Source organism: Empidonax traillii, unplaced genomic scaffold (assembly GCF_003031625.1).
Source record: "Empidonax traillii isolate 1590-97213 ecotype Southwest subspecies unplaced genomic scaffold, ASM303162v1 scaffold578:size403431, whole genome shotgun sequence".
In the NCBI taxonomy this organism is placed as follows: Eukaryota; Metazoa; Chordata; class Aves; order Passeriformes; family Tyrannidae; genus Empidonax; species Empidonax traillii.
This window is the reverse complement of record NW_020955771.1, coordinates 1-17,012: the sequence shown is the minus strand read 5'-3', so window position 1 is coordinate 17,012 and position 17,012 is coordinate 1. Positions and strand designations below refer to the sequence as shown.

The window sequence follows — 17,012 nt, the reverse complement described above, 5'->3', positions numbered from 1 at the left end:
TAAAAGTTTTCTGGTTTTGTAATGTCTGGGTTAGGTTTGGTTAGGGCTTTTTTATGGGAAGAAATTGTTGAAAAAAATTAGGTGTTTCTTTGTAAACAAGCATACACCAGTGACTAGATATGACTGTTGTCCAGAAAATAAGAGGAAGCAAAAAGAAGGAGGGATTTATTTGTTCGAGACTTCCACTTTTGACTGTAATACTCAAGTTTTCCTTCTGGCATTTTTCTTCAGGCCATGTAGCTACACTTGCTGTGGCAATGTCTGCTGATAGTTTTTCTGCCTCTGTCTGTTTGGCTGACTTTTGACAAAATAGGCCCCCCCTGCTATCTGCATCTTTATCGTTCCAGCTATCTGGTTCCAGAGCTTCCTCCTCCAAATACTAACATAGGGTGTGTTTGGACATTATTGTGTTCAAAGGCACCAATTTATTTTTCTATTATTTTCTCAACTTATTCTTACGTATGCTGCTCCATGAGCAATTATTTATAATTGAATTAGTAGTACAGAGTAGTGAGTTCAGTTAATCAAATTTCTTCAGTAATTCTCTGTATTGACTGTGTGAAAATTCTTATTAGAAGGGTGGAAAACCTATTTTGAATTAATTATATTAGCTTCATAATAAAAAGCAATGCAAACAGAAATAGAAGAGTATAAACAATTACATTATCATGGTACGGTTTCCAGTTGTTTAGAAACTTAAAATGCAAGTCTTTCCTCCAGAAACAGCAAACCATGAAACAGTAGATGCCAGAAGGCAGAGTCTAAACATCCTCACATATAAATATACTCTGTTGTGTAGAGGTTAGAGTGATTTAGGAGGTTGCTGATAATTGCTGTAACATGAAATTAATGTAATTTTTATTTCCAAATCCCGAACATTGCAATTCATATGAATTTCTGTTTTCAACTCAACCGACTTTCATAGTTTATAAACCACTTAAGATTGTTTTTTTCACTGAAAATTCCTGAGCAAATTTGATGGTCTGCCAAAATAATTACATAATATTATTATTCTAAGGTACAGACCACACTGCTGGCATGTACCAAAAAATTGTACTGACTTCGGGAGAGTAAGGAACACCAGGCTGGGCTTCCTTTCTTCATTACCATATAGTCCATACAAGGCTCCACAATACTATTTCTGTTGCCTTTGGGATCTCAAACAGTTACTTACACACTATAGTTGTCAGTATATTACACAAAGATCTGCACCATCCCATCCAAGAAAAACCTTCATGCTGCTAGAACATGGAATTAGAAATCTTAGTTAAAAGGCAGAGTTTATTTCAGAAATTTAATATTTAAAATCCACATAATGAAATATAAGTAAAGCACTGAGTAATCACTTGGTTGTTCCTTTTTTTTCTTCTTTTTTTTTTAACATTTTATTTTATTTTGTTTTATTTTAATGGAGAAATGTACCAAGTCACTACATTCACATAAATTGAAGTACTCAAAATTTGTGAGTTTTATTATATGCTTAATTTTTCTCTCTGTGATTATCTAAAATCATACTTTAAAATCATACTCTAAAATTTCTAACCTTCTTTGTGCACTGACTCTGCATGGGGAGGTATTTTGAAAACAGCTGCAACACTGGTAGTTTCTAATTTTTAACTTGCAGCCTGCACTTTAATATTTATGTTCCATAATTGCATCATCTGCTTTGAGATAGACAGTCTAAACACTGTTGTATTTCTAAATGAGCTGAGCCCGTCACATTATTTTGTTCATATTGTTGCTTTGGAAAAATTTCAGGGGAGTCAGTCTGGGCTTACATCTTTTCTCTTTGTCCTTCAGTTCTCTCAAAAATCCTAATCTACAACTTGAAGGCCAAAAAAAAACACAAAAAAAACCAAAAAAAAACCACCAAAAATCCAACCCATTCCAAATTACTATTTTTGTCAAAGAAATCTTGCACATCCTGGGAATGTGCAAATGTCTAGAATGGTTCCTGGGAAAGCTTACTTCCTTACTTGCAAAGCTTCAGGTGGCTGTAGCCATCTCAGGATCTGAATATTTTTCTCTTTCCTCTTACCCAACCAATTCTGCATAAGTGGTAGTAAAATACACAGAAAAAGATTTTTATCTTCCTTTAGGCTTTAGGTTTGCTCCATTGCTGCCATCCACTCTAAGATACACTTAGTAAAAGGCTGGTAACACCACGTAATATAATGCTGATGATAGTTGGTTTCTGTATTCAGTAATTCCTCTTCAAAAGGAGCCATTGCCTCACTCACTGGAGCTCTTACAGTGGTTGTCATTCATGCTGCCTATAGATTTAAATTCCTAGGGTTTCTACTATAATGTGGTATGGTTCAAACTGATGTTGTCTGCACGTAACTTTCATTTTCTACCAGTTACTTATAAAGTTCATTTAGTTATCAGTTTTTTGTTGATTGAAATACTGGGAAGTCATGTGTCCATGGATCTCCCAAAGCAACTTCTGTTAGCTGTTGTTCACATTAGAGGCAAACCTGGAGTATGTGAGTAACAAGGCATACCTTTTTTCTGATTGCACTGGTAACATTTGACCAGACTCCTCATTGTTCATTGGATCACAACCTAGTTTTATCTTGTTAAAGATTCTGTAAAATCTGGAGAATTCTACAGACAATGACTTCTACAGATATGGCTCATTTACACTTTTAGTGCTTTCTTGGGGGTCTGTGTATTGCTATTCATTCCTCACTTTCTTCAATGAAGTTGCATGAAATACGATTCACTCAAAAGTGACTAAGGTGAAAACTGCTCATTTTTCTTGAGGTTCATGTATAAGATTTTCAGAGTAACTGCAAAGTGGTTTCTTTGTGGCTGGCAGCACCATGATTCGATACACTTTTAACAGCCTTTATTTCATAAATCTACACAGTTCCAAATTCTTTCTGGTCTGCTCTCCTGCTCAACTGAATCATTGTAGCAAGTTTTCTTCATCATTGTTTCTGAACAGACATGCAAGTAATTTTTTCTAGATTGTTGTCTTATGAATCTTCATTGCGTCTGTTCCCAAAAGATTAATTCTACATCAATAATATCAAATTCCCCCATCTTGTCAACTATATCCAAGTTGCCTATTGTTCCGGTGGGAAACCTCTTTAATATATAATCCTGAACATATTTTTTTCATTTTCTTTTAAGAAATTATTATAGTCTTTTCATGTCTGAATTTATGGGCCCTGAAGGACTCCAACTAAAACAATTTATAAAACTTTTGGTGATTGACATCACTTCTGTACATATTTTTAATGTCTGTTACTTTCCCTGCCCATATTTAAGTACAGGCATAAGCACACAGTTGTCTGACTTAACAGCCATTTTAGATGTTTACTAAGATATACTTGCATTTATACTTTTGCCACTTCTTGTCATATCTTGATAATCTTTTACTGAAGTTCTCTGAAGAGATTCAGCTTTGGTTGTTTACCTTGGGTGATGACAGCCCACATGGCTTCATCAGTCTGCTCTTGTCTTTTAGCAAAACCCTAATATGCCCTCACAAGACAGGCATAGGGACCACTGAGCCTCTTCAGGTTCTTTCATAAAATCATCATTTTTGTATCATCCTCTACATTATTATCATTAAACCACAATTTTTCAGAGCTTTCTGGATTGATTATTGCTAAGCGAGAAACCAGGTGCTGTTTAAATATCATCAAACAATAATATGACTTATGTCATTCTGAACACAGTTCTCTCAGAATATATGCATTGGTGAGCAGTTATTTGATTTTAACTTTACTATTTGATTTAGCCATCATTGCAGTCTACTGTAAGAATGATTGCAAGCAAAGGGACAATTAGACAATTTTGTTGTAATTCTTCAGAATAAAATATGTAAATATGACATTTAGTTAGCTAATAAAAAATCTTCCTGTGAACTTTGTATTTTAAGAAAAGTTAATAAATAGACAGCTGAACTTTTGCCTTGCATGTAAAAGGGGTCCCGATACTTTAGGCAGAGAGTAGGATTTGTAAGTGACAAAATTATGTTATTATAATGCCCAGTAGTAATATTCTTTTGGCAGACACAGGTGAGGCAAATGGTGGCGTGACAAAAAGTAAATGGAAAGTTGTGTAGGTTAGTGAGAATTAGGAAAAATTGTGGAAAACTCTAGAATGACCTAGAAAAGCAGCATTATTGTGCAAAGTCTAAGAACATGTTGGATTTTAATACATGACCACATCTTGTCTGCAGATCCATTATCCTTTCTTAACTCTGTGCACTTTCATCTGGGTTTTCCATTACTTTTAACCTTTTAAGAAAAACATCAGCTCATTATGAACAGCACAATTAAGAAGTGTACTTATTGTTCAGTGGTGGTCAGAAAAGTTAAATAAGTGCTAGGCTGCATTAGGAATGAGATGGAGAATAAATAGGAAAAGATAACATTATTTTATATATGATGACATTCCTTACTCACCTTGAATATGAAATTCACTTTGCACTGTATTATTTCAAAAAGAAGAGGATGTAAAAAATATAACAATCTGATAAAAAAAAAAAAGAAGAGCTATGAAAGGAATTCATTAGTATTATGAACAAGTGAACTGATTACTTCAGGAGAGAACAAAAAGTCTCTGGAAAGGTGTTGAAGATGCATTGGAGATCTAGCTAGAGGAAACATAGAGGAATCACATAGAGAAAACATGATACCAGGGAGAATGACTCAGTGGTACCATTTGTACCTTCCAATAACAAAGCAAAAGAGCTGTATAATTGCTTTCAGTGATTGAACAGTAGCTTCATAATGTTCAAAAGAAAATCCTTCCCCTTTCTGTAATGAAAAATTAACTTGTGGAATGCAATGGTGCAAGAAATTGAGCAAATAGCTTAGTGTGATGCAAGGATGGATTGCAGTGCCAAGAGGGAATAAGAACAGGCTATGCAATCAGACAGAATAAAGTAAACAACTGAATTCATCAATCCTAATGCTTCTAACTATAGCCATTCATGTACCAGCTATCCATTTTCCTCATTATTACTACAGCTGTGCTTTAAGGGAACAGTATCACAACACTGGTGAGATCACGATAAGAGATTAAAAGATACCTCTTTAATGGTATCCTGAGCTGTGACTGGCTGTTCCCACGTGTCATCTCCTAAATTTTAAATGGTGGAGACTGCTAACCTGAAACCACCAGGCACTCCCTGACTGTGCTCATGCTGGAATGAACTCTTTGCCCATCTTCCTTGTGCTCCTTGCAAGGGACATTGCACTTGGGACCAGTGAGGCAAATTATGGCAGTGGCTTTGTCAAACTGATTTACTGATTGCACTTAGGAGTTGAAGTATAGGGTGTTTAATAATTTCCACAATATCTTAACACACTGACTGTGGTTGTCACTTATTCCTTCTCAACAGAGAAATTTGCACAGTGTGCAAGCATGAGGATTTTGCTCTGGGTACTAAAAAGGTGAGAAAACCAGCAGTGTGTATCTCAGAAATACATAAGTCCTGAAGGAATAAAACAAAACCACAACAAGAGGAACAACCTTATTGCACCTGAAATTGAATTCCAGCCTTTCCTCTCAGCAGCAGGCTTCTAAGCAGAGATCTATACTGCTCATGGGAGGCTAGCCAAGCCATTATCCTGATGACTGGGGTTCCCTGCTGCACCCACAAGGACTCCTTAGGAGCAAACACTGAGCTTGTACTGTGATGGCTTGCAATCAGTTGTCTTCTCCCTTTGGGATCAATTTTCTTAGAGCTCTGGGAGGGATTTGTTTGAACTCTCAGGACTGAAACAATTTTATGCTTTATATTGGACTGAACCCCTGCTAGACTGTATGACAATTCTGTGAACTGAGGCAAAGGGAAGAACAGATGCCAACTTCTCCTTCCACTCTGGTGGAAGTTGGCCCATAGGTGTGAAAAGCCCCACCACCTGCACTCTCCCTTCCTAAGCACAGGGGCTGCAAAGATTCCTGTCAGCCAGATTACACATAAGAAAGAGTCCTTGTTTAGTCACATTAACATCAGGGGAAAAGTATTCATTTAGTAAGGGTGCCCACAATATGAATGAGTGCATGTAGGAGGAGATTCATTACACAGACTTGACTGTAGAGTATGTAATTTGAGGGCTATTGGTTGCTATGGAGTTCAACTGAAGTGGAAAGTGAAAGCAAAAAAACCCCTCATAACACTTTTATATGGAAGAACCCCTAGCAGAAACATAACAAGGAGAAAATTTTTATATCTTTAAGATGTCACTGAGAGGCAATTTTTGCACAATGAAAGAAAAGATGCAGGTTTTTTCTCCAGGTTTGTACATTTCCCCTTCATGGGAAATGGCAGAGGTTTCCAGCTCATTCCAAGCAGAAATCCAGAGCCAGACATATATCTGTCTGTAGATAGCCTTTGTTCAGTTTTAAACTAAGCCATGCATTTCTAATGTTAAATACAGTTCAGGTCTCAGTCTATGCTATTCTTTGCATCCAACACATTATTGGACTAAGCACTTCTGAAGAAAAAAATCAGTACACTTATCTATCCAGTCTGTTGTCCTGGATGTAAAGTTGCTTGTGAATTTTATTTATAGAGTGACACAGATGCTGTGGGGAAAAACTTGCTATCTTTTCTTTACAAAGCAGGAGAGATGCCTGTTTGAAGCTGACATACTGGAACAACCAAAGATAGCTACACTGGATGTGTAGAAGAATAATTTGGAGCTCTGACATTAACATAATGTAACTTGCGTTTTACTTAGTCGGAGTTTTCTGTGCATGTATATCTTGGTTTGACAGAAAAATAAAAAAAAAATATGTAACTTACCTTGGGCATGTCAAAGAAGGGGTTGCTACCCTACAAAATAGGAAAAAAAGTTTGTATTGTTGTGCAATAATTTTTCTAGTTTACATGTTGGTGAATTATTAATATTTTTTGCAGCTAACAAGTTTAAACGGCTTTAAATTATTCTATGAAGGAAGTCACACATGGTAGGTCAAAACATTTTTGTGAACATTTTCTGTGAATGCAATCCATTTCCTTTGTGAATTGCAGACAAGCCTTGCTAGTTTCTGCACATATATGTGCTATTCAGACCTCAGACAGATGAGACAAACAAGCCTTTTTCAGTGCATGAGTCATCTGTGAGTGCTTCTGTTCAGCTGTTCATCTTCTCCAGTGCAGCATTAGTCAAGTGAGTCACCATGTTTATTCATGATTCTTCATTTTAAACTTACTCTTCTTGGATATTCTTTAGCCAAGGGCTGCCCTGCATTGTGTATGGTTCATGTGAAGGTCCTTTCCTCACCAAAAGGTCATGAGCTGTGGAGATCAGGTCTTGCAGAGGTTGCCATTTCCCTCTGATACCAGAGAGTCAGGGTGGTTACTCATGATCATAAGTTTGAATCAAGACATGAGTCCCCAAGGACTGTATGTTAGTAATTTCTAGTACTTATTTCAGCAGAGACGAGGTTTAGTTTTCTGAAATAAATGCATGCATTAAGAAAATCCAAATGTTTTTCCAAGAACATTAATGGCAGCTGGGGCTTTCTTTTTAATACTTCATGAGAAAGGAGAATTAAATCTACTCAAATAAATTACTTTACATGATTTATGAACGCTTTTTCAAAAACCAATGCTGACTGTATTCCAAGCATTTTTCCATGAATAGCATACCTTGGCTATGTGTGGGAACAATTAGAAATGATTCTTCCAGGTTCTCCCTCCTCCACCTGCATTGATCTGCTGTGTTGCTCATGACTCTCTTTCTAAGCTTTTCATAGAATAATAGAATCATTTAGATTTGGGAAAGGCATTTAAGAACATTGAGTCCAACTGTTAACCAAGCACTGTCAAGTCCACCACTAAGTCATGTCCCTAAGTGCCACATCTACACATCTTTACATGTCTTTAGGGACAGTGACCCAATCACTTCTCTGTGCAGCCTTTTCCAGTGCTTGGCAACTCTTTCAGTGAAAAGATTTTTCATAATAACTAATCAAAACCTCCCCTGGAAAAAACCAAGGTAATTTCCTCTTGTTCTATCACTTGTTACATGAGAGAAGAGACTGATCACTACCTCTCCATAACCTTCTTTCGGATGGGTTGTGGAGAGTAGTGAGGCTGTACTTGAGCTTCCTTCACTCCAGGTTAAACACCTCCAGCTCCCTCAGCCATTCCTCACAAGACCTGTGCTCCAACCCCTTCACCAGCTCCATTCCCCTTCTCTGGACATGCTCCAGCACCTCAATAGCCTTCTTATAGTGAGGGACCCAAAACTGACCACAGAATTCGAAATGTAGCCAGCTTCTTGCCTTTGATTAGCTCAAATAATTTTGGGCAATCTGAAGATATTTTTCTGGTCCTTCTTTCTGCTTCCTCTTCTGTGTTTTACTCCCAGTGGGAATCCTCCTTGTAGGGCAGTGCCAGCTCTCCCCAGTCAGAAATTATGTGTGCATTTTTGCTCTCTGTTGGTGATTTTTTTAAGTGTGGGAAGGGAACAAAGTGAGATGTGGTCTCTTACCAGATTTTTATCTATGCTGTGTTTGCAGTTCACTAAATGTTATTGAGCTTTGTCCACCTTTTAAGTATTAGAGGATAGGTTCTTACTGCATACTAACTTAGGGATGTCAAGATGAGTTCTCTGCAACTGCCAAGGTAACGGCACTAGTCCAAACTTTGTTAGCCTGCTGTCTTGTGGGTCAGTTGGGATTTGCAGTGACAGTTTGGATTTGCTTACTAGCAGACAATCTTAGTGGCTTCAGCTGCCAGTACTTCTGTACGTTCATACTTTTAACTGTCTGAATAATCCAATTAATTTCACTAGCATGCATAAAACAGAGCTTGTGCATAACTATTCAGAAACAGTAATGTCAAAAGCCTTTACTGATGCTATCTTCTCCAAAATGTATCACTTTCTTTCACTTTCGTGGTTTTGCTCTGGGTCAATTTGCTTTCAGACCTCCCACACAATTACTATTAGTTGAGAGAAGGTTTATGCAGACAAAAGAGACAGGATTTGGGGAAAATAGTATGAGCATTTATTACTAGCAAAATAAAAATTACTAAAGAACTATATTTACAATAATTCTACTTAAGTAAAAGTGCTATATATTTACAGAAATACTCCTTCCCCCTTTATATATCAGTCCAAGGAGGAGAAGTAGTCCTTTTCTCCATTCTCGGAGTTCCAGCTCTTTCTCCAGTAACTCTGCAGTACTCTCGTCACAGCTGGAATTCTTTCATCTCTCTCTCTTACTCTGTGTCGGCCTCCAGGGCTGGGCCTACCGCTCTCCTGGGCTAAGACCAAAGGCTGGGGGTTACCCAGGTCCTGAAGGTTTTTCCTTCCATAGGCTTGCAAGGGGACACTCGCTTACTATGGATCTTCTTCCACAGAGTTACAGGGAATAATGGCTTAAGAGTACACCCCTGTTCTCTATGGAGGTCACTTCCCATGGGAGAACAGTCCTTGATAGACGTCTCCAACATGGTCTAGCACAGATCCCTTACTTGGATTCCCACATCTTACCCAGGCCGTCCTTGCTCCAGCGTAAGTCTCTTTCTCAAGGTTACAAATCTTTAGCAGCAGCATGGATCCCTCACTCGGATTCCAACATCCCTACCCGAGCCGTTCTGTGCTCCAGCAGAGGTTTGGTCACAAATCTTCAGCAGTAGTATGGATCCCACACACAGGTCCCAGCATCTCATCCGAGCCATCTCGCTCAGGCGGGAGTTTCATCCCCCTCAGGGTCACAAATCTTCGACAGGTCTCTGCCTCACCTCAGGTCTCTCATAAAGTCTCGGCTTCTTCATGCAACCTACTTCAGTATAGGCTCCTCCACAAGTAGCACAGGGCTCTCTTCACCCCAACAAACTTCTACAAGGTGGCAGGGTTTTATTTTTCAGTCTTTTTCCTGCTGAAGGGAGAGAGAGAAAGGGAGAAAAAGCAGCTCTCTCCCCTTCGAACTTTTCTCTCCTCCGGCTGCCAGTTTTGACCTTGGAGGTCCCTTATCTCTTCGCTGGAATTTCTCTGCAGCAGTTTCTGTCCAAGCAGTTAGTCTTTTAAACTTTTTTTTTCCTTCACTCTCTTACAGAAGAGAAAGGGGAGCTTCAGTGCCGCACCTGCCCACCCCGCCGGCCCAATCCGGGGGAGGAGGGAGCCTGGCCCTGCTCGGGCCGGCCCTGCTCGGGCCTGCTGCTCCTCTACATGGCTGCTGCTCCTAATTTTAACTGTGCAATAAGTCTTCTCTTCCGTTTTCTTAAAGATGTAATTAGCAAAGGCATCACTGAAGTTTTTGGTTGTTTTTTTTTGTCTGGAAATCACCTGGACAAAACCGTCCTCAGCCCCAGGGATGGGCTGGTGGGCAAAACCACGACAGTGTGCCTTATTTGACCCCTTATTTTCCAACAGTCCCTCAGCTTTATTATGCATATATCTCTTCAAAATGGCTGGTGGTGGATACACGCAAATAGATAATTTAATTTTCCTGCCATGTCTTTATCCTCATTAATTGTTCCCATTGCACCCTGGTACTCCACTGAGCCTTTTGCTTCTCTCACAGCCTGCTTACACCTCTTATAATTAAGTAATTTCTTCTTATTTATTTTCATGTTATGCCTTTGGCTAATCTCCCTACCAAATCCCTCAGCTAAACCATCTTCTTTTTTGTTTTACATTATTGTTCCTTATCACTACCTTCTGTTGGGCTAACTTTCCATTTTCCAAAGGGTATTTGAAGAGCCTCTTTTGTGGTACCTTTCCATTCAGCCACTGCAGATAGGCACTCTCCCTCCCTCTTCCTTTTTGTCTTTCTGAGGCTTGTGCAAATCTTTTGTAACTCATTAGCGACTCACTTCAGTAAGCTCCATGCTGAATCCTTACAGGACCTTATACATTTCCTTTTGTGTAATAGCAGTTTATTTCACTTTTTTTTTTTTTTTTTCTGTGTGAGAGGGTTAAACTGGTGAGGAAGGAGATTGAAGGAGGGAAGGGAACATTAAGCAAAGGAACAAAAGAGATGGACTAATAGCAAGTGGTTCTGTGTTCATGCATAAAAAATTATTTGGATGCAAATCAGTCACACAGCTGAACAATTTGTCTCAAAGCCCAAAGATTAGGGAGCAGAGGGCTTCAGCCTCAAGTGGCACTCTGTCTGATTTCTATCCAGTCTCTGTATTCACAAAACAGTGTGTCTGCAAATAAACCACCTGGAGGACTTGTTTGCTGCTTTCATGTCTCCCTGTACTCATCTGAAAAACAGCTTTGTGTTCATAGTGAGCTATTTCCTACACCATATCTTAAGAAGTGCAAATACATAGAGAGGGGAGGGATGTAGGCAGGAAGAGAGACACATTAATTGCAAACTAAGAAAATGAGGTGTCATATCTTCCAGGTAAATAATTTCTACCTAAAGTACAGAGAAATATAGGTGAGTAATTGCTTGATAAACTGGCAGTTTATGTAGACACATAAGCAAAGACTGGGATTTCTCAACATAGAGTCCAAGGGGAAGATTTTGCACTCAAATATTTAGTTGCTATTTAGAGTTTAGGTGGATTGCAGAAGATGCTTTGTATGTACCATTCCCAGACAGCCCTACTGAAACAATTACACAGGCATTAAAAACGTTAGAGGTAGCAGGATCATAAATATAAGTTTGAATGTACTCCTAAGAAAATTTCTTTCCCATAAATAAAGGATGAAATCTTATCACAGTGGATCTTTGGTTTCATATCTTTGGTAATAACAAACAAGTTCATTCTAAGGTTCACAACTGTGGGGTTAAATTGACGTCAGGATTATTCCATCTTCCCCAATGTAGCCATAAAGCCCATCCAAGGATGATGATATTATTCTGCACTGATGCCAACAAGACTGCAAAGAAGTTTGGCATGTGTGTGAGCATGGCTTTGGAGCCACTGCACACCTCTGGGAGCTTCCATGGGACAGTTCTTACGTAAGGCTGAGCACCTTGAAGAAGGATGCTGGGGTAGTGTAGGATATATTAAGTAGATAGATCCAAGGGTATATTTGCTTTTTTCACCTTTGAAAATGTAGTCATCTGATGCTGGTGTTCGAAAAACATGATTTGTTTCAGCTGGTCCATAGGTAGTATTACAGAGTTTTTCAAAATAAATTTAGACTAAAAATAAATGTCAGATGCCAGTCCAATCGATATGCCTTCACCTTACATTGCTTACATTTCCTTACATTGAAGGAAATACTTCTTCAGTTTTTCTGTTTAACACAATTTCCCTCTAGGATTTGGAAAGGTCAAGGTTGTCCTGTAACTTTAAATGAGGGAGGGGTGACTTTGTACCCAGGAGCAATGAAATTAAGTATCTTTAAGCTCTATTTATTGTCTCAGCAATTATACTTCAGAAAAACTCCTAACTTTTGCAGAAAGGTAGATTTCATAAGTAGCTTTTTCAAGGGATCAGGTCTTTAGAGAAAGAACATACATTTCCACTCAAAACATGCTGAGAAAAAAGTGCAAGAATAAGAAAACACTTCACCATTTTCTTCTAATAGAAATTTATCATATGTTGATGCTATTCAGGGGTAGAGGTCTTGATGGCAGAGAAGTTCATTTAGGCTGCACACAGGTTTTTTATCACTGGTAGAATTTGAAGTAATGCTCTTGAGGACTTCGAGAACTTATTTTAAAGTAAAGAAAAAGTAGAAAAAATATTAAATTAAAATCACTATGGGAGAACATGGTGTGAACCTTCCCTGTAAGACACCTCAGGCCTCATCAAAACTTGAGAATTATTCAGAGGTAAAGCAGATTGGACTAACAGTATGTTACAATTTCATTTTAGACAAAGTTAAGCTGTACTTTCTGAAGCTTTCTTTATTTGTTACTCTCTAAAAGAATCTATTGTTGTAAATCATCCTAAAGGGAAGGACAGATGAGAAGAACCACCTGATTTAGCTTACTGAGGTATAAATATGGACTAAGTCTTTAAAGTGTTCAACATTTTTGTAAAACGCGTGAGATGGAAGTAGAGAGTGGCTCCGGCTTCCCAATACAGACTTGCACATTAAAGAAAACATTTCAACATTTTCTTCTCTGTTATTTGCAATATCCTTCAGGGTCTCCAAGGTTTTTAATTATTCTCCCAGAGTTGAGGGAAGCCCTGCAGCCAGCTTATTGTAGCTGATAATTAATAAAGAGTTCCCATTTTAAGTGGGTGCAACCATTTTTCATGTTGCATTTGGTTTGCAGAAATAAGGAAACAGTCAAACGTTATTGTGCAAAGCTTGGATTATTCCCTCCACTCAAACAGGAAGGTATAGAACCTACTTGTAACTGTATCTTTTATGCTTCTATTGTATTGATTTATTTCCTTTCCTGAAAAAGAGACAAAAACCCAAAAATGGTAAAGTATATCCAAATGAACAAGGACTTAAACTGATACCTTGAATTGGTTTCATTTCACTGCAGACAAATAGCTTGTCAATGTAGCTTAGCCAAAATCTGTTGTAAAGAATGCCAGAAGAATTGAGGAGATCTCATTCAGTGTTTATTTTATCCACCAGTGAGGAAGATTTATCACACTGAGGAGGGGAATGTGATTTTTAGAGCAGGAGTTTGTTTAATGACACCTCTAAAACAACTCTCTTTTCAGAAGAATTCTGCCAGAATGAATCCTTGTACCTTGCTCATGCCACATCCACAGCAAAGCTGAGTATCTTGAGGTTTGAAGATGACTGCAACCATTGATTTTTTTTTTTTTTCTGCTTTGGCTTTAGGAACTCTTTCATAGATATCCTTCGAGCTATTCTACTTTCCTTAGAAGTGCTCATCGAAGATCAGGAGCTTCAGATAAATGGCTTCATTCTAATTATAGACTGGAGCAACTTCTCTTTCAAGCAAGCCTCCAAGCTTACACCATCTATCCTCAAACTGGCCATTGAAGGGTTACAGGTAAGTGGAGGGTAACACACAGACTTTCAACTTTTGTTGCTACAGACAGTGATTTTTGCCTCATCAGGCACTGGGCAAAGTGAAAGGTATAGAAAATAATCCAGAATGCTTTAATGTCCCATCTACTTGAAGCATAGATTGATTTTCGAACATCTCATTTTTTTCTGTCTTTCACTTCTATTTCAGCTGTAAATCAGTGTAACTAATGTGTGTGTTATTTAACACAGCATTAAAGGAAGGAGGGTTAGATGATCTGAGGTTTAATCTATCAGAGAATTTGGGGGGAATTAAAATCCAGCAGTGTCTGCCTTCTGGAGTGTGCAGTCCACACGCAAGCACATGTATGTGCAGAGCAAGGGTGGCAGGAAAAGAGAGCAGCTCCCTCAGCAGATGGAAGTGTGCTGTTGTGTTCACGTGGATGCATTTGAGTTGGAAGGAAATGAAGAAGAGGGAGGACAGACTCCCTGTTGTGCCCTGATTCTGACTGCCTTTATTTGTCACACAGTATCCTGTTACATTATGGTTCGGACTGCTCAGGGGCTGCACGTCCACTTGGTGCTCTCAGATAAATAGGTGCAATCTAAAACCATGTGCTGTTACAGGGTTAGGTGGAAAGGACAAGGCAGCTGGGCCCTGGCAACCTGAGGATGAGGATAAACTGTGGTGCTCAGAAAGGACTTCAGTCCTTTCCACTAAAGTCTGAGCCCATCCCTGCTGTTAGACCTGAGATGGATTTTTAGGTCTAAAAGTAGTCTGACACAACCTTATTAACTGAGGGCATTTGATAGAAGTCAAGGACTATTTAGGTTATAAGGAGCTCTGGAGATCACTTTGTCTGACCCCCTGCTCAAAGCAGGACTGACCTCAATCTTATATCAGGTTGCCAAGGACCACATGCTTCACATAGCTACATATTTAAAAAGAGAGATTAGAAGTCAGTGAGTTTTCATTTTATTTTTTGTACTTACTAGATATTCTGCAGTCATAAATACCTCAAGAATAATTTTCCATGTTGTGTTTATTTAAACTTATAACTATTTAACAGAAAGAACAGTTTGTTCAAGTAATTTTTTTACTAACAAATCATCTACAATTAGATCATGATTGTCTCTACTTCATGTTATTATTCAAAAATGAGGTAGAAAAATCTGCCATCAGTTTTAAGCCTGTGTTCCCCTTTGTGAGGAATTTTCATCTAGTCTAACAAATTAGAAAGTCAAGCTGTGCAATTAGTCCTTAGGACAATACCTTATCTTCTCCTGCTGCTATTATCACTTCATTCTCTGGTTCAAAACAACCCCTCCAGTCAGAAGGAAGGTAAAGCCAAGTGATATCCAAAAGGAAATCAAATTTTAGCAAGTTGTCCTTGTGCCTGTCCAAATTTTGCTTTTCCACCTATTTGGTAGGAGGCCAATCCAGCCTTCACCCTGCCTGACTTCTGGCCATGGCACCACCAGGTTGACTGCCTACAGTTTATTTGCAGTTGTTGCCAACAATATGTTTCTGGAAGTACCAAAGCCTGGGAGTACTAAAGCTGATCTTAACGTTGTGTCATTAGTCTTATATCCTGTGCTGGGCAATTTAAGGAGACTGCCTTTCTTGTGCCTGTGTGGGCATTTCATTTCTTATTTAAAGTCAAGTTACTGTTGTCTTCTCCATGATTACTAGAAATATAACTCTCTTTAAAAGTACAAACTGGGACAACATGTCCTAGACTGAACTAACCACTGGCTTGACAAGTTGTAGGAGTTGTGAATGCTGCACTCCAGTTTACCAGGCTTAGAAACAAGTCATTCATGCTCATGAAGCACATATTTAGCAAACAGTGATGGTGGGGGCCTTTTAGTTTTAGGATTTTTTGGCTCTCATCATTGCTGTTGAAGTGCTTTCACTGAGACTTTGTTCTAATATTATTTTAAATGAACTATTGCCATCCTAGTGTAAAATTTGTCTAAAATGTAGTTGGAGATGAGACTTACATACAGAAAAAGTGTCACAATATGAGTTGTATTGGAGGCCATTGAAAGTAAAAAAAAATCAGATTCTATTTTCATGAGTTGATGATGTCCGGAAAAAACTGAGATTGTTTCAGTTCCTGTTTATTTCCCATAGCCAGGACACTGGGCATGTACAGGCCCTCAGACAGGCAGATAGCATGGCTATCTCAGTCCTCCTTTACAAAAAGAAATTTTGGGCTATATTAAGTCCTGTGTAAGTCTAAATAAGTGGATGGAAAGAAAATAATTCTCTCTTGCAATTTCTACTGGAATTGAACCCATAGGCTCACATGTGGGTATCTGAGCCAGGAATATTAACTTCTCTCTATGTAATAGTAATTTTAATGCCATAGCTGAACCATTTTCCCATAGTTTCTTAAACTTTCATCTCATTCAGTGTCTCAGACCACCACATTCTGAAATATAGAATTGCTTAAAAATAAACAGTATTTAATAGTTTATGCATTTTGGTTTTTTCTTTCTTATTTTCAATTTGCTTTCAGCCAATAATGTCTTGTCACTTTTTTTTTTTTTTTTTTTTTTTTTTTTTTTTTTTTTTTTTTTTTTTTTTTTTTTTGGTGTTTGTATATAATTTATTTTTCCTCAAGTTGGTGCTGCAATGCTCTATCATTAAGTGCTGACAACAAACATTACACACATACATATGTTAATTCATCCTGTGTTATAAAACAAACACTAGTCAAATCTAATGAACTTGGCTGTGGAAATTAATATATTGCTATTACATAGGCTTATCAGTTCCAAATACTACAAAGTCTGTAAATACTTAGAAAGATGAAGTAGGATTGACATCACCACACATTTGAATGCACATTTTGCTCAATACTATTCCTTGTTCTGTATGGATTTCTGTATGTATTGCATTACACAAGACAGTTCTTTATAACTCAACAGGGCACCTACTCTGTTTCTCAATTATGTTATTGTCTCAGTTTAATTGAGACAAGGGTCTTTTGCTGAGGATGGATTAGGAGAAAAAGACCCAAACCTTCTTTTCTAGCAATTATAGATTCGAAATTAAGAGGCTCCGATTGAAGGAAAGCAAATTATGGAAAAGGGAAAAAGGAAAAATAACAGCCCTTTATTAAGTATGTGTGTATTAACGTAACACGAGGGAAA

The 17,012-nt window shown here is 38.1% G+C and overlaps 1 protein-coding gene across 1 annotated transcript in view; it reads left to right on the top strand.

The window, feature by feature from the left end:
• Positions 1 to 13,819, top strand: part of LOC114064757 (clavesin-1) — a 34,795-nt gene extending 20,976 nt beyond the window's left edge. The window contains exon 3 of the mRNA XM_027898076.1: positions 13,701 to 13,819. Within this exon, the coding sequence (XP_027753877.1) occupies positions 13,701 to 13,714 (14 nt within the window). The 3' untranslated portion in view covers positions 13,715 to 13,819. The remainder of the gene's footprint in view (positions 1 to 13,700) is intronic.
• Positions 13,820 to 17,012: the final 3,193 nt, after the last annotated feature.